This window comes from Leopardus geoffroyi, chromosome B2, assembly GCF_018350155.1.
Source record: "Leopardus geoffroyi isolate Oge1 chromosome B2, O.geoffroyi_Oge1_pat1.0, whole genome shotgun sequence".
In the NCBI taxonomy this organism is placed as follows: domain Eukaryota; kingdom Metazoa; phylum Chordata; class Mammalia; order Carnivora; family Felidae; genus Leopardus; species Leopardus geoffroyi.
This window is the reverse complement of record NC_059332.1, coordinates 79,872,054-79,890,124: the sequence shown is the minus strand read 5'-3', so window position 1 is coordinate 79,890,124 and position 18,071 is coordinate 79,872,054. Positions and strand designations below refer to the sequence as shown.

The window sequence follows — 18,071 nt, the reverse complement described above, 5'->3', positions numbered from 1 at the left end:
CATATATTTTAGATGAATTAAATACTTTTAAAAGGACTTGTAAGAAGATAGGAGAAAATACAGGTCAGCATTTATTTATTTCCAGAGTAAGGTAGGATATTCCAAGTATATCATCAAAGGGAGAATCCATAAATATTTTTTTAGGAGTGTGCGTGGACTGTTTGCATCAGAATTACCTGAGGATGTTTATTAGAAATGTTTGTTTAAAAAATAGTTTTAGGGCCTCATCCTGGACCTACATAATCAAAAACTCTGGGGCTGAAGCCTAGGAATCCAGTTTTTTTTTTTTATTCTTGAGAGAGAGAGAGAGAATGAGCGAGGGAGGGGCAGAGCGAGAGAGGGACACAGAATCTGAAGCAGGCTCCAGGCTCTAAGCTGTCAGTACAGCCTGACTCAAACCTATAAGCCATGAGATTATGACCTGAGCCAAAGTTGGACACTCAACTGACTGAGCCATCCAGGTGCCCCCTGGGTGATTTTTTTTAATGCACACTTAAATTTGAGAGCTGCTGTCAAGAATTAAAGTGTGTCATTTATTAGTAATAATAGTAACTGCTGCTATAAATGAATGTTTATTCTTGCCTGGCAGACATGATGGGAAACTTTAAATGAATGAATGAAGTGAATGAATGTAATCCTTATAACAACTATGTAGTATGTGGTGGTATCCCCATTTTACAGATAAGGAAACTAATAAGTCTCAGCAAAATTAAGTAGCTTGCCCATGGTCACACATCTAGTAAATATTTAAGCCAGGTTTTTAATCCAGTTTTTGACTTCAAAGTTCAAATTTCTAGTTAGTTGCTACCCTGTTTTCTAGATTAACTCATGAAAATGAAAAAGAATTTCTGTACTACCAAACAGAACGGAAACAGAGCAAAAAGATTATTTGATAAGTTTGGAAAAATATTTCAAGCATATGACAGATAAAAAATATGTACAAAGAGATTTTATAATCCAATGGGCAAAAGAGTCATTCTTCAATGGAAAAATATGGAAAACAATTGAAATGCAACTTACAAAAAATGAAATATAAATAGCCAAGAAACATGAAAAAATTTTTTTATTTGTTAACAAAAGCTACAAAACAAAATATATGTTGTTACTGTCTGCTGTTACATTGGCAAAGATTTAAAAAATTTTAATGTCAAGGATTGGATACATTGGATGCACTTATACATGGTTAATTAGAGTGTTAATTGACACCGCTTCTCTGTAGAGACAATTTGGTGGGATTTCTCAAGATCTTTAAAAGCATTTAGATACTTTTGACTCATCAAGACTACATCTAAGAATTCATTTTAAGGAAGTAGAGATGGACATAAAAATTTAAGTGAAAGGAATTTCATCACAGCTTTGTTTTTTTTCTTAACTAAAAAAATTTTTTTATTAATGTTTGTTTATTTTTGAGAGATAGAGGGACAGCATGAGTCGGGGTGAAGCAGAGAGACAGGGAGACACAAAAACCAAAGCAGGCTCCAGGCTCTGGACTGTCAGCCCAGAGCCCCATGCAGGGCTCCTCATGAACTGTGAGATCATGACCTGAGCCGAAGTTGGACTTTAACTGACTGAACCACCCAGGTGCCCCTTTAATTTTTAAAGAATGTTTTATTTATTTTTGAGAGAGCGTAAACAGGGGAGGGGCAGAGAGAGGGGGGACAGAGAATCTGAAGCAGGCTCTGCGCTGACAGCAGCGAGCCTGATGTGGGGCTTGAGCTCCTGAACTGTGAGATCGTGACCTGAGCTGAAGTTGAATGCCCAACTGACTGAGCCACAGGTTCCTCCATCACAGCTTCATTTGTAATAAAAACTGAGAACAGCTTACATATCTGATAAAAGCAGGCATTTATGTCATACACTATGGAACTGTTATTTAACAGGAGAACAATAACATGGAAATATATGACATACAGTACTGTGATATGTGTGTATATATTTACATATTGACAAAAATATATGTAATGAGTACACATATATACACCTATATTTAGGTGCACAACCAGAAGATATAGCCTAAAAGAGTATTGAGGCTTTTATCTGAGTGACAACTGTTTCTGCATTTGAGAGAAGCTGTCATAGGGGTAAATGCTAACTGTACTTAAAGAATTCAAAGGAGGGCAATGTGTTAACATCTGGAAACAGATGTCATAGTTCCAGAAAGATTAACTCTCTCAGATTTAGGAAAACAAATTGAACCTTGTAATAGATTATCCATTTGTATTGTTGAGATAATTTTTATATAGTTGATATATTTAAATCAGTTGCAGTCAATATTCTTTTTTGTTTAATGTTTTATTTTAGAGAGCGAGAGTGAGCATGAGTGAGGGAGGGGCAGAGAGAGAAAGAGGGAGGGAAAGAGGAAAGGAGGGAGGGAGGGAGGGAGACCAAGGATCTGAAGTGGGCTGTACTCTGACAGCAGAGAGCCCGATGTGAGGCTCAAATTAACGAACTGGAAGATGATGATCTGAGCCGAAGTCAGATGCTCAGCCAACTGAACTACATTATTCTTTTTAAAAAAAAAAATTTTTTTTTCAACGTTTTTATTTATTTTTGGGACAGAGAGAGACAGAGCATGAACGGGGGAGGGGCAGAGAGAGAGGGAGACACAGAATCGGAAACAGGCTCCAGGCTCTGAGCCATCAGCCCAGAGCCTGACGCGGGGCTCGAACTCCCGGACCGCGAGATCGTGACCTGGCTGAAGTCGGACGCTTAACTGACTGCGCCACCCAGGCGCCCCTGAACTACATTATTCTTAATGTATGCATTGCTCCATCCTAGGGCAATGGGAGCCCTTTCAAGTTGGTTTCTGTATTCTTTTGTTATCATCCATTAGTCTTTGATGGTTTCCTTGTTTTCTGGCACATGATGTTTTCCAGACCTGGAATCGGTTATTTCTCTAAGGAGATTGGTTCCTTTTAGTGGTTCCTATTTAGAACATAGTATTTAGAGATATTCTTGGTGTTAGAGACCATTCCCTAATTAAACACATTAACATTTCTGCAGTTAAATGTATGAATATTCTATTGATGCTAAGTGGGAAAAATAGACTATAAGTAATGTCACATCAGTTCAGGTCAGGTTTTGTCTCCAAAATGATTTACCAAAAACCTTAATTTTTTTTAGAGCTTTTTAATGAAATTAAAGTTACAAATAAGGGATTATGGAACTATAATGCATTTGTTTGCATGTACATATTTGTTTGCATGTACAGAAATAATTCTGATAGTAAGAATTTTGTGGACTGGAGAAATCTAAAAAATGTGTTTTGTGTTAAAAGGGAAACAGCTGATTTCTTAAATGGTTGATTATATATAATAGATACATAATTAATGCCTGTAATTAGGTATTTCCAGTTATAAATATTGTAACAGATTTGTGAGTGTGTATTTTCATGAGTAGAATACATTTATTTTGGCCAAAAACTTTTGGTTTAATAAAGATATTTAAGGGGTGTCTGGGTGGCTCAGTCGGTTAAACGGCCAACTTCGGCTCAGGTCATGATCTCGCGGTCCGTGAGTTCGAGCCCTGCGTCGCGCTCTGTGCTGACAGCTCGGAGCCTGGAGCCTGTTTCAGATTCTGTGTCTCCCTCTCTCTGACCCTCCCCCGTTCATGCTCTGTCTCTCTCTGTCTCAAAAATAAAACGTTAAAAAAAAAAAAAAGATATTTAAGATGGTACATAGTAAGTTCTTAATAACTGTTTGTTTCCTTTTACTCTTTGTTGCTCACTTAGATCAGGGTGTTTCAACCTCAGTGCTACTGGCATTTTGGAGTGGATAATTCTTTATTTTGGGAGGCTCTCTTGTGCTTTGTAGTAGGCTTAACAGCATTCCTGGCCTCTACCCACTGGATGCTAGTGGCACCCTACCAGTTGTGACCATTAAAATGTCTCCTGACATTGCCAGATGTCCTCTGGGAAGAAGCACTGATTTAGATTGATCAAATAAGTTTTTTGATCTTAAAAATTAATTTATCTGAGTAGTGAGATAGAAAGGAAATTGTGTATATTGAAATCAGGCTTTATTTAAAAAGGTAGGTTGCCACTTGCCCTTTATAAGTCACCCCTTCTTTCCTAATTTGTATTTATTTATCCAGGATGTATGTTTATATTGTTACAGCTCATCTTTCTCTCCTTTTGCTGGGGAGATTGTTTCTTGATTTGATTTTTTTTTTTTTTTATTTAAAAAAAAAATTTTTTTTTTCAACGTTTATTTATTTTTGGGACAGAGAGAGACAGAGCATGAACGGGGGAGGGTGAGAGAGAGAGGGAGACACAGAATCGGAAACAGGCTCTAGGCTCTGAGCCATCAGCCCAGAGCCTGACGCGGGGCTCGAACTCACGGACCGCGAGATCATGACCTGGCTGAAGTCGGACGCTTAACCGACTGCGCCACCCAGGCGCCCCCTTGATTTGATTTTTAAAGAACTGTGGTTTTCCCGTAATACATACATTAGTGTTAATATTTTTTGACATGTCATATAAATTTATTTCATTGTATTAGCTTACCTGGAAAATGAAAACAAATTTGAATAAGTTGACTTGAAATCGTTAATAGTGAACCAATCTTAAGATATGAACTCTGCTTTACTTGCCACTAGGTGGACCCATTCTCATAATGAACTGAGGAAAACTGAAAAAAAAAAATTTTTTTTTAACACTGAAGATCTATCATTCTAAACTTGTAGTGTACTACTTAATTAATGGAATTTTTTTTATATCAAATATATAATCTTCCAGATTTTTCTGTAGAGATTTGCTTTGGTGAAGGTTTTTATAATATTATCTTACTTTAAAACTCAAGTCATTTTGGGGCAAGTCATTTGGGTGGCTCAGTTGGTTAAGCATCTGACTTTGGCTTGGGTCATGATCTCTCAGTTCTTGAGTTTGAGCCCCACATCAGGCTCTGTGCTGGCAGCTCAGAGCCTGGAGCTGGCTTCGGATTCTGTCTCTCTCTCTTTCTTTGCCCCTCCCCACTTGCACTCTGTCTCTCTCTCTCTGTCTTCAAAAATGAATAAACACGAAAAAAAAGAAGTTGTCAAACTTAAAAAAAAATAAAAACTCAAGTCATTTATTAATATTTTGAAGTATAATAAGACTAAAACTTTGTGTTTGCATAACAAAGAATCTTGAATATTAAAAGCCATGGTACTTTTTAAAATTATATTTCATGACTTAATCATGTCATTGCCAATTTTCCTTTCATTTTCTATTCATAAAAATATTTTATGCTGCTAGAGTAAAAATTAGATGCAAAACAGTGGTTTAGGTGAGAAACATTTAAAGTTAGAATATTTTTTGCTTACTTTGGTCTAAAATATGAAGTAGAAAGAAAATGTACATGTTAGGTTAGGTTCATGTTGGGCAGAAAAGTCTGTACAGCTAACTTTGTGTAACTTTTGAAACCCCTTTTCTTTTTTTTTTTTTTTTTAACGTTTATTTATTTTTGAGACAGAGAGAGACAGAGCATGAACGGGGGAGGGACAGAGAGGGAGACACAGAATCGGAAGCAGGCTCCAGGCTCTGAGCCATCAGCCCAGAGCCCGACGCGGGGCTCGAACTCACGGACCGCGAGATTGTGACTTAAGTTGAAGTCGGACGCTTAACCGAGTGAGCCACCTAGGCGCCCCATTGAAATCCCTTTTCTTAAGAAGCAATGGAGGTGATGGACTTTGTAGAGTTTCATGATTACAGTCATTTATTTCTAAGGGCTGTCTTTTTCTGTTCAAGGTTGATCTCTGTTTTTAATCCCTTTTCTTCAGAAACTTCATTTCAGTTGTATCTTTGTTATCTATTATTGTCAACTTCTGTGATTTAAGCAGGTCCTTCTTAGCCTGTAAACATATCTAAGTCTCTAATGTTAAATGATACTCATCCCCTCAAGAAAACCCTTCCCCTTCCACTTCCCAGCTGATTTTTTGAAAGATTGATTTGAATCCATATTTTCCCATTCATGCCATTGCAATGTGGAGTCCCCCCAATGCACTCTTAGTCAAATAGTGATTATTAGTTCTTATCATTATGTGGCATTTACACAGTTGGACACATGTCTTGAAACTTCCTCTTTTTTTGTTGAACATGACCCCATGTTCTTTTTGTTTTCTTGACCCTGTGGTGGTTTATTCTTAGTCTTTTTTTTTTTTTTTAAAGTAGATTCCCCCCCTTACTTATTCTTGAAAGGTTGGTTTTCCTCAGATCTCATTAATTTTCTTCTCTTATTTTACATACCCATTCTTAGTGATCTTATCTATACCATAGACCCCTTCCATAGTTGACTATTGATTATCGATTATTGGTTTACTGATTATTCTTTAATCTGTAATTCTAGCCACACCTCTCTGCAAAGCTCTTTGCCATCATTTCCAAATACTTGTAGGTCCCAAAAGGACCTTAAACTCCTCACCACCAGCTGTACTCATTGCCTTGTTCTAACCTAGTCACTGGTACCACTGCCCAATTAGTCACCCACGTCACAAACCAGAGGCTCCTTTTACATCTTTTTTCTGTGTTGATTGTCATTCACCCCTCAGATTGGAGGTTCTGCCGTTTTTTTTTTTAAAGCTTTTATTTTTTATTAAAAAAATTTTTTTTTAATGTTTATTCATCTTTGAGAGACAGAGAGAGAGACAGAGCATGAGCGGGGAAAGGGTAGAGAGAGGGAGGCACAGAATCCAAAGCAGGCTCCAGGCTCTGAGCTGTCAGCACAGAGCCCAGTGCGGGGCTTGAACTCATGAACTGCAAGATCATGACCTGAGCTGAAGTCAGACACTCAACTGACTGAGCCATCCAGGTGCCCCTGGAGGTTCTGCTTTAAATGTCTCTTCAGTCTACCTTCTCTCATTATCCCCATCACCATGACCCTTGTTGTTTAGACCCTTATCTCTCACATAAATTACCTAGATGGCTTCTTTAGTTTTGTTCTTGCTTTCATTGTTGCCCTTCTGTTGAGCTGCCATTGGAGAGTGTTTTCTAAAACATGATAATTTTATTGCCATGCTTAAAAAATTTTAGTATCTCTCCATCTCTCCATTGCCCTTATAATCTCTAGTATGGTGCACAAGTTTCTTCAGAATGTTGACCCTTTCATTGTCTCCAACTGCATTTGGTATTACTTTCTTATTTTCCATGTTTTAGCCATTCTGATTCATTTATAGTTAGCCATATGTAGTGTTTTGATTCATATATATTTTTATTTGCACGGATTGCTCCTGTCTGCAGTTCCTTTGTATCCTTGTTAGTTGAGTGTTGTTCATTGGCTAAAGTTTTTATTTTAAATTTTAATGATTATTTACTATGAATGTAGAAATAGGTGATTTGGTTTAGTTGGTGGTAACTCTAAGATACGGGTTTTTAATTTTTTTTTTTTAAGTAGCAAAAACCTTCTTTTGGAAAGAACTCTTACCCTGTTACAGAAATGACATGAAAATGATACTTTATTGGTATACCTTTAGAAACGTATTAAAGTTACAAGATTTTTGATAGAGTCAATTGCTGAAAACAAGGCCACATTGATGAACATTAATATTTAGAATATGTAATTAATGCCAATTGCAGACTTATATCAGCATCTCACTTCAACATCTAGTTTTAAAAACAATCAACATTATTGAGGTTTTTAATAAACTACATGTACAATTTAGTGGTATAGATACCCATGAACCTAGTCAAGGTTCAGCACATTTGTGTCCGTCCTCTCTACAACTCTTAGTTGTAGATTAGACAATCTGTTTCTATTTTCTATAATTATAGGTTGTATTTTTTAGAATTTGTTTTAATTGAAATATATTTGACATATGACATTGTGTAAATTTAAGGTTTGTAATGTCTTAATTTGATGTATTTATACATTGTAATGTGATTGCCATTGTAACAATAACTAACACCTCTATCACATTATGTAATTATTTTTTCTTTTTAGTGGTTGGAATAATTTAAATTGCAGTTTCTTTGCAAGTTTGATGGTCATAATATGGTATTGTCTGTATTCACTATACTGTGCATTAGATCTCCAGGTCTTATTTGCTACTCATTGCAAGTTTATATCCTTAAATAACCCTGTCCTGTATCACCCCCCTCACCCCCCATTTTCTGGTAACCACTGTTTTACTCTCTATTTTTATAAGTCTGGCTTTTTTAGATTTCACATATAAGTACTATTGTACGATACTTGTCTTTTACTGTCTGACTTACCTCACTTGTTAGCACAATATACTCAAGTCCATCTCTATTGTTGGAAATGGAAATATTTCATTCACACCCACCCACACACCCCACATCTTCTTTATTCATACATTCATCTGTTGATGGGCACTTATATTGTTCCATATCTTGGCTATTGTGAATAATGATGCAATAAACATGGAAGTGCGTATATCTCTTCAATATCCTATTTTCATTTTCTTTAGGTATATGCCCAGAGGTGGAATTGCTGGATCATATGGTAGATCTATATTTAATTTCTTGGAGAACCTCCATAATGTTTTCCATAGTCTTTGAACCAATGTATATTCCCACCAACAGTGTGTGAGGGTTCCCCCTTTCCTCACATCCTTGCCGATACTTACTCTTGTTTTCTTGATGATAGCCATTTAAAAGGTGTGAGGTGATAACATCATTGTGGTTTTGATTTGCATTTCCCTGATGATTATCGTGTTAAGCATCTTTTCATATACCTCTTGGCCGTTTGAATGTCTATAGAAAAATGTCTATAGAAAAATGTCTATTCAGATCCTATGCCCATTTTTTAATTGGCTTGTTTTTTGTTAATGAATTATGAGTTCTTTATATATTTTAGATATTAGTCTGTTATCTGATGTATGGTTTGCAAAATTTCTTTCCCATTCTGTAGGTTGCCTTTTCATTTTATTGTTTCTTTCTTTTGTGCAGGAACTTTGAAGTTTGATGAAGTTCCATTTGCTTTGGTTATTTGTGGTTTTTGTGTCATATCCAAAAAATCATTGGCAAGACCAATGTTGAGTAGTTTCTTCCCTACGTTTTCTTCTATGAGTTTTATGGCGTTGGGTCTGATGTTTAAGTCTTTGATCCATTTGGAGTTAATTTTTGTGACTGGTGTAAGATAGGGGCCTGGTTTTATTGTTCTGCATGAACACCATTTGTTGAATAGACTGTCATTTCCCTATTGAGTGTTCTGGCTTCCCTTGTCGAATATTAGTTGACCGTATATGCCGAAGTTGAATTCTAGGTTACCTGTTATGTTCTGTTGGCTTATATGTCTCTTTTTATGCCAGTACATACTGTTTTTATCACTGCTGTTTTGTAGTATAGTTTGAAATCAGGAAGTGCAATACCTCCAATTTTGTTATTTTTCTTCAGGGTTGCTTTGGCCATAATTATTCCATACAATATTCTGTATTCATAATTCCATACAAATTGTTGCATATTTTAGAATTTTATGTAAATGAAATTTGTATACATACTTTTTTTGTTTTCTGCTGCTTTCACACAGCATAAAGATTTTGAAATCATCCTCATTGCATTTATTACTAATTCATTTTTATGGCTGAGTAGTAGTTATTGCATGGACATACTACATGTTTATCCTTTCACCTGATAATTGACATTTGAGATGTTTACAGTTTTTGGCCCATTATAAATAAAGTTGCTGTGGACATTCATCTTTATATGTGTCTTTGCACATAGATTTTTATCTTACTTTGGTAAATAACCAGGAATAGAATGTCTTGGTCATTTGATTTAGGTGTATGTTTAACTTTTTAAGAAACTGCTAAACTGTTCTCGAAAGTGATTAACTGTTCTCTTAAGTGATCTCTAAAGGATGTAAAGGATTTTACATTCCTACCAGCAGTGCATGAGGGTTTTAGTTACTGTACATCCTCACTTACATTTAATATGGTCAGTCTTTTCAATTACATTGTGGTTTTAGTTTGTATTTTCATGAAAATTAATTTCTTGTACTTCTTGACCATTTACACATATCATTTTGTAAAACATCTATTTAAATCTCTTGCCCAGTTTAAAAAATATTAGGGCACTTGTCTTATTGAATTGTAAGAGTTCTTCACATTTTTTATTTTTTTAATGACATCTTTCAAAGAGCAAACATTTGCCATCATGAAGTAGTCCAATTTGTCAATATTTCCTTTTATTTCATGTTTTGTCTAAGAAGTCTTTTCTTACATTAAAGTTGCAAAGGTTTTCTCCCATATTTTCTTCTAGAAGTTTTGTAATTCTAACTTTTAGTTTATTTCTGTATTTGATTTTGGTTACCCTCTATCAGGATGCTTTATATACAAAGAGAAGAGTAGTTTGTTAAGAAGGTATAGTCTTAAATGTCAGGATATCCTTCCATTAAACAGAGATAACAGGACAGGCTTCATTTTTGAGGTTTGCAAGAAAAGTGAGTTAATCTGGAAGTAATGTTATGTTAGTAGTGTCCACCAAGCTGTTTTAATTGCCTTTTCAAAATAGTTAAAATAATTTAAAAATGCAGTCAGGGGGCGCCTTGGTGGCTAAGTTGGTTAAGTGTCCAACTTTTGATTTCGGCTTATGATCTTGCGGCTTCATGGGTTCAAGTCCCGCATCCGGCTGTGTGCTGGCGGCATGGAGCCTGCTTGGGATATTCTCTCTTCCTCTCTCTCCCTTTCTCTCTCTTTCTCTCTCCCCTCTCCTCTTCCCCCTCCCTCCCTCCCTTTCTCTCTGCTGCTCCCCGACTGGTGCTGTGTCTGTCTCTCTCAAAGTAAATAAATAAACTTAAAAAAAATGCAGTCATTTTTGGAATTTATGAAACTCATTTGCAGCTGTTTGGAATGTAGAGGTAGGATCACACTAATCTTGAAAATATCCTGAAAAATAAATTCCTTTTTCTCAGGTTTTTCTGAAAATTTATTTTAAATCTTGTAAGGTAATGTAAAGATGCTATCATTTGGTTTCTAAGAGAACTTCAAAGTAGTTTTATTTTTGTAATACTATCCATTAGTCAAATGTTTTCTATATCCAGTGAAGTATCCTCTGTGTGTGTGTGTGTGTGTGTGTGTGTGTGTGTGTGCGCGTGCGCGCACGTCCATCCTTTAGAGTTGTGTGTTTTCTTTTCCAGATTGGGCGCCTGGGTGGCTCAGTCAGTTGAATGTTTGGCCCTTGATTTAGGTTCAGGTCATGATCCCAGGGTCATGGGATTGAGCCACACGTGGGGCTCTGCACTGAGTGTGGAACCTGCTTAGGATTTTTTCCCTCTCCCTCTCTCCCTCTCTCCCTCTTCGCCCCCCCCCCCCCCCCCCCCCCCGTCTCCCCTCCTCCTCCCCCTCTCTCCCTTTCCCCCCTTCCCCCTCTCTCCTTTCCCCTCCCCCTCCCCCTCCCCCTCCCCCTCCCTCTCCCCCTTTCCCCTCCCTCCTTCCCTCTCTCTCTCTCCCCCTCCTTCCTTCTCTCCCCCTTTCTCTCCCTCTCTTTCCCCTCTCTCACTAAAATTAAAAAAACAAAAACAAAAACCCAGCCTTCTTATTTAGAGTGCTTGGAATCATTTAGTTTTAAGAGAAATCTTTAGATCTTAAAGATAATTTGTAACCAATATATACTAAACTTCTAGCTAGTGCTTTAAATTAGATTCTAAGCAAGTTAAATTGACAATTTACTACTAATAAGAAAGAGCCAGGTTTTTAAAAATGTAATTTTATAAAATCATTAAAATGTTTTGATTGCAGGTTGGAATTTTAAGATGTGGTTTCTGAAGTGATAATTTTAAACCAAGGCTACTTTATTTTCTAGGTGTTCATTGTACCCATGGTTTCAATCGCACTGGTTTCCTCATATGTGCCTTTTTGGTGGAGAAAATGGATTGGAGGTATTTGTTTCTTATTATAATGGCAGAAGACTGGTAATTGATAAAAAGTGTATTAATTTTTTAGTTTTATCATTTTATATTGCTAAATTTTTGGTGAAGTCATGACTAAAAATTTGAAGTGGTTTTCATTTTAGACTTGGTTAATCTTTAGAATACCATTTATTACCTGGTATTTTGTACTAAGTAGCATTTTAGTTGAGTGCTTATGGATTTTTATATACTATGTATTTTCTTTTCCAGATTTTTTCACATACTCCAGAATTATCAGAGATACTTTTTTTTCTTCAATATTTTGTTTACATTCACCTTTGGAAGTTACTACTGTTGTTATTGTTCTGTTCTTTTTTTTTTTTTTAAAGTAAGCTCTGTGCCCAAAGTGCCGCTCGAAATTCACGACTCTGTCAAGAGTCAAATGCTGTTTGGGTGGAGCCAGCAAGGCATCTCTTATTCGTTTTTTTTTTTTAATAATACCTTTTTAAAATAGCTGTAGAATATTAGGAAAAACTTAGAATGATATGTGGAGGAAGTATTTTTGAGACAGAGTTACTTTCTTTGAAGCATGCCTTTATTGAAGTGATCCTGAGAGATTAGAACCTTTTGTTGCCTGAAATTCCTCAGGGATATGGAATATTACTCCCTGAACTTTCTTGTTTACTGATTGAGTGTCATCATTTTGGCTTATAAAGCCTTTCACACAGTAGTTCCTTCTCTGAATATAATCAGCTGAAGTACACATGCGATGGTATATTTCCCTGTTTATATGTTCTCAGCTGCATATCTTCTGGCTTGGACTTTCTGGGCTTTCAGGTGCTTTTCACAATAACCCCAGGCTCCTGTGTCAGCCCTGCCCTATGCTTAGCCTCTGTCTGATGACCTTTGCTCTTGTTACCTGGGTCTGTTGAAAGTTCTTAAAAGCTAGCAGACTTTTACTTTAATTCATATGGCTATTCACATTTCTTTGATTTCCCTGAGTCAGACCTCAACCTTCAACGATTTATTTAAAATTTTTCACAGACTTTACCCAGATCTCTTTTGTATACTCATTGCAGCTTACCTCTAGGTTTTAGGAATTATCAATGTATCTTATATTAAATCTATTTCAGAAGGAATTTGTCCCTTAATAGATTAAATGCCTTGGGAGTGGGGACTGTGATTTGTCAATTTAATAAATGTATTATACTTCATTTGGTGTATGAAATAGAAAGAGTGAGTTTTGATAAATCTGCAGAAACGAAGAGTAGTGAGGAAACTCCGTGGTGTTTGTTTTCATAGCATTGAAGCAGCAGTTGCTACTTTTGCTCAAGCCAGACCACCAGGAATTTATAAGGGCGATTACTTGAAAGAACTTTTTCGTCGCTATGGTGATATAGAGGAAGCACCACCCCCACCTCTATTGCCTGATTGGTGTTTTGAGGATGATGAAGATGAAGATGAGGATGAAGATGGAAAAAAGGAATCAGAACCTGGGTCAAGTGCCTCCTTCGGCAAAAGGAGAAAAGAGCGGTTAAAACTGGTAATGTTTAAAAATATTATAGTCTTTACTTTTTTCTTCTGCAGGTTTATTGAGATTTATGTGTTTGTTTAGCTGGATTTATAAGGTTATTTCATTCTGGCTGTTTCTAAAGATTCTTGGTAGCCATGAATCTCCCTTTTCTATGGGAGAAGTTTAAGTTCATCTTGTTTTTGTTTCTTAGGTAAACTAAAGAACTCTTTTTTTTTTTTTTTTTAATTTTATTTAAATCAAATTAACGTATAGCATAATAGTGGTTTCAGGAGTAGAATTTAGTGATTTCTCACTTACATATAACACCCAGTGCTCATCCCAACAAGTACCTTCCTTAATGCCCATCACTCATTTAGCCCATCCCCCAAAGAACTCTTACATGTTAGATTGAGAATTTACTATTTTTTTCTTTTTTTTTTTTTTTGCAAAGTATTGGGAGATTCCAACTACATAGGAAAATTTTTGCTAATGATCTACAAAATTGTCACGTAGTTAAAATACCTTTACATATAAATTCTGCTCCTCCTCATGGGTGATACTTTCATATTTTCTGTAAAGTTGAACTGAGAAGACTCTTCTGTGGACAACTCCCATTAATCTTCCTGATTCTATGCACAACTCCCATTAAAAGGCCAAACAAAACCATTAGGAGTTCTCTTTTCTTGGGGGTTCAGGAGAGATGCTGAAAAGGAGAGTACTGGTTGTGCATACCCAAGTATATGGTATAGTCCAAAGGGACAGTGTGGAGATAATTAAATTTAATGAAGTTAATAATTAAGGAACGTGGGATATCATAGTTGAGCAGTAAAAGTCTACAAGTCATTAGTAGGCAATGATTCACAGGCAAGGATTTTATGTAAATCATATAATATAGTCATTTGGGCTTTTAAGACAAAGTCCCTCTTTGAAAAACATTGTTTTAATATGTACTTACATATTTCAAACTTCAAGACTTTGAGGCCACTGAAAAGTGTTCATTGCTTTGAAACATAGAAGTAATTAAAAAAAAAAAACTTATTCTGTTAGTATAACTCAATTGGTTAATGAGTCACATACCTAGAAAAATAAGAATCACATTCTAAAGAAGGGCTAATAGCATAACATAGCATAGATGATTACTTTCTTTTAGTATCATTTTTTGTTCAACTATATTTTTAAGAACAACATTAAATATGAACATATATATGCTTAATGTGTTTTTTAATTACAATATAGTACTTGTATAAAAGAGTTTAAAGAGTTAATATTTTGCAAAATATACTAAAGTTTGCAGGTTCCTTTTTTTCCCCCCAGAAGCAGGGGCCTTAAAAATGACAATTATTTTATAATATCAAGTATTATTAAATGTCTGTAGTTGCAAGTGAGCTTCAGCAGCACTAAGAGAAACATAGCCAACATGGGCATGTTTCTTTCAGGAAAATAAATAACATTTAAAATAAAATCCTAAATCTTGTTTCCCTACTATGATTGTGGATTTACCTATTTCTCTTTCTAGTTCTGTCAAGTTTTGCTTTATGTATTTGGAGTGATATTTAGTTTATACAAATATGTGTAAAGGATTATTGTATTTTCCCAGTGTCTTCACTTTTAGCATTGGAAATATCTAATGTTAGTATGATTGATTGCACAAACATTCTTTTGGATAGTGTTCATATGGATTATCTTTTTTTCTATCCTTTTGCTTTCAAACATTATCTTTTATTTAAGGTATGTCTTTTATAAGCATTGTGTTGTTGGCTTTTATTTATCCAGTGAACAGTTTTTGCCTTATTGGAGTATTTGGTCCATACACATTTATTTTACTGATGTAATTAGATTTAAAACTTAGCAGTCTCCCCTCCCAACCTCCCACTTATGGTATGTTCTTTTTATTTTTCTTTCTTGTCTTCTTTATGCTTAATTGTTTTTATATCACCCCAACCCATTGCTTGGTAGTTATACATTCTTTTACTGTTATTTTAGTAGTTATTCAAGATTTCAGTATCTGGGGACACATGGGTGGCTCAGTAGGTTAAACGTCTGACTTCGACTCAGGTCATGATCTCGTGGTTTGTGGGTTCGAGCCCCGCGTTGGGCTCTGTGCTGACAGCTCAAAGCCTGGAGCCTGCTTCAGATTCTGTGTCTCCTCCTCTCTCTGCCCCTCCCCAGCTCATGCTCTGTCTCTCTCTGTCTCTCAATAATAAATAAACATTAAAAAAAAAAAAAAGATTTCAGTATCTGTCTTGGACTTGTTAAAATCTGGTATATATTAGTACTTTTGCCACTTTTTAAACAATGCAAGAATCTTTGATTCCGTTTACCTCTTCCTGCCTTTTTGGTATTGTGTATCTTAATTCAACATGCATTTTAAACCCCATAAGGCATCATCCTCATCATTTTGTACAGTGAATGTTTATTAGATACACTTACCTAAATATACATATTTATCCTTTCTTGTGTTCTTCTTTCTTTCATATATTTTTATGGTTCCATTTGGATAGTTTTTCTTCTAACTGAAGAGTTCCCTTTAGTATTTTCTTTAATGTGGGTCTGTGCAACACATTCAGTATTTATGTAAGAATGTCTTTTCTTGTTGTCATTTTGAAGAATGTTTGTTCTCAGTGTAGAATTTTGGATTGGCACTTTGAAGATACTCCATAATCCATTTCTATTAAGAAGTTGCTTCTTGGGGTGCCTGGGTGGTTCATTCGGTTTGACTTTGGCTCAGGTCATGATCTCGTTCGTGGTCCGTGAGTTCCAGCCCTGCAGTGGGCTCTGTGCTGACAGCTCAGAGCCTGGAGCCTGCTTCAGATTCTGTGTCTCCCTCTCTCTCTGCCCCTCCCCAGCTCATGCTCTGTCTCTCTCTCTTTCAAAAATAAATAAGCATTAAAAAAATTGTTTAAAAAAAAGAAGCTGCTTCTCTGAAGCTAATTTCTTTTGTTTTTGATTTTCAACACTTTTACTATGATATTTCTACTTGGAGTTTTCTTTGTGTATTTATCCTGCCTTCTATTTATAGTGATTCTTGAATCTACTATTGGATTTGTTGTTGTTATTGTTAGTTTTAGACAATTCTCAGGCATTATATCTTCAAATATGGTTCAAATCCATTCTTTTTCCCTTTTCCTTCTGAGACTCACCCAGTAGGCTTTTCCCCCCACTTCTCCTACTGTTTCTTATGTTCTTTTCTATATTTTCCACTTTTTTTTTTTTCAGTTTTCAAACTGGATATTCTCATCTGACCTATCTTCCAGTGTACTAATGCCTCTGTAGCTATAAGCTGGTGTTAAATCCATCCATTGAGTATATAATTTCAGTTATTTTACTTTCACTTTTGGAATTTTCATTTGAGTTTTAAAACATTTTTCAGTTTCTGTGTTGGAATTCTTCATCTTATCATTTAGTTTTTTGAATTTATTAATTCCAGTTATTTTAAAACCTTGTCAGATGACTAATTGATGTAGCTCTCTTCTAGGTCTTTTTTAGTTTTTCTTCTCATGTCCTTTTGATTTCTAGTCATTTGTTTCTTTTTTGGCATACCTGCATATTTGTGATTATTAGGCATTAGGTCTGAGAAATTGTAGAAATAATTTGAGAATAAAATGTTTTCTTCAGAGAACATTTACTTTTGTTGCTACACAGCGTTAGGAATAGGGCATCTTAACTCAGTCAGGATTGAATTATTTAGAAACTAGTCTTTAGTTTTGGGGGGCCGGTCTCTTTTTGATGCAACTGAATTCTTAGAGTATAGACCTTTGGGGATCCTAACTGAAAGCCTGGAGAAATAACCAGGAGCTTTCCTCCTCAGGGGCCTGGAACTCCAGTTTTTATTTTCCCATTCCTGTGATATTCTTGAAAGCTGTGTTTAGCTTCCCAGGTACCATTTTGAAAACAGTGCCTGTAGAGGAAATTCTGTACCAGATGTCTAGCTCACCTCTCTGGGTTCCTTTCCTTCTGAGTTCTTGGCCTGTCAAGCTCTTACTGCCTTTGTGATTCTCCAGGGTCTTCAAACAGGTGATTTTAACATTTTATCTAGCTTTTTCTCGTGGCTGCAGAATTTATCTCAATAAGCTAGTCTGCCATTGCCAAAAACAGAAATCTTCCCTTCTCTTGTTTTGGAGAAAGCGGGTAGCTTTGATTTCAAAGCACTTAGGTAGTTTTTTCCCCCTCTTTTCAAATCATACTCATAAATTCTAAAATTGTTAAATATATTTTTTACTTATTAAAAGTAGTATACTTACATTAAAGAAAAATTGAAAACTAAAAAAACAACTTAAAATTCTTCAGCCTTTGTCTTACCACTGGCATTTTGTCATCTTAGAAGAATTTCTTCCCATTTACTTCCCTAGCTTAAAAGTGTACACAAATGGCATAAAGATCAATTTTTTTAAAAGAAATAAAAATACAAACATCTAGAAATGTATAGAGTAAAAAGTGAAGGTCTTTTCACTCCCACTCCCAACTGTTCTCTACTTTTTGATTATCCTTCTAAATACTTATTGTCCTATGTATTTATATATACATATGTTGAGTTTTGGCCCTATGCTCTCCACCCTCTTGTAATGTAAATGTATTTTTCTGCAGCTTTTTTAAAAACTTGGATGTCTTTTTTTTTTTTTTTTTTAAGATTCTTTATTATTTTGAGAGAGGGAGAAAGAGAGCACGAGTGGGAGAGGGGCAGAAAGAAAGGGAGAGGATCCCAAGCAGATTCCGTGCTGTCAGTGTGGAGCCTGAACTCACCAACTGTGAGATCATGACCTGAGCTGAAGTTAAGAGTT

General features: G+C 35.7%; 1 protein-coding gene across 1 annotated transcript in view; it reads left to right on the top strand.

Annotated features, from left to right (window-relative positions):
- Positions 1-18,071, top strand: part of RNGTT (RNA guanylyltransferase and 5'-phosphatase) — a 314,555-nt gene that overhangs the window by 17,613 nt on the left and 278,871 nt on the right. The window contains exons 5-6 of the mRNA XM_045499002.1: positions 11,735-11,810; positions 13,083-13,323. Coding sequence (XP_045354958.1) covers positions 11,735-11,810; positions 13,083-13,323 — 317 coding nt within the window. The remainder of the gene's footprint in view (positions 1-11,734; positions 11,811-13,082; positions 13,324-18,071) is intronic.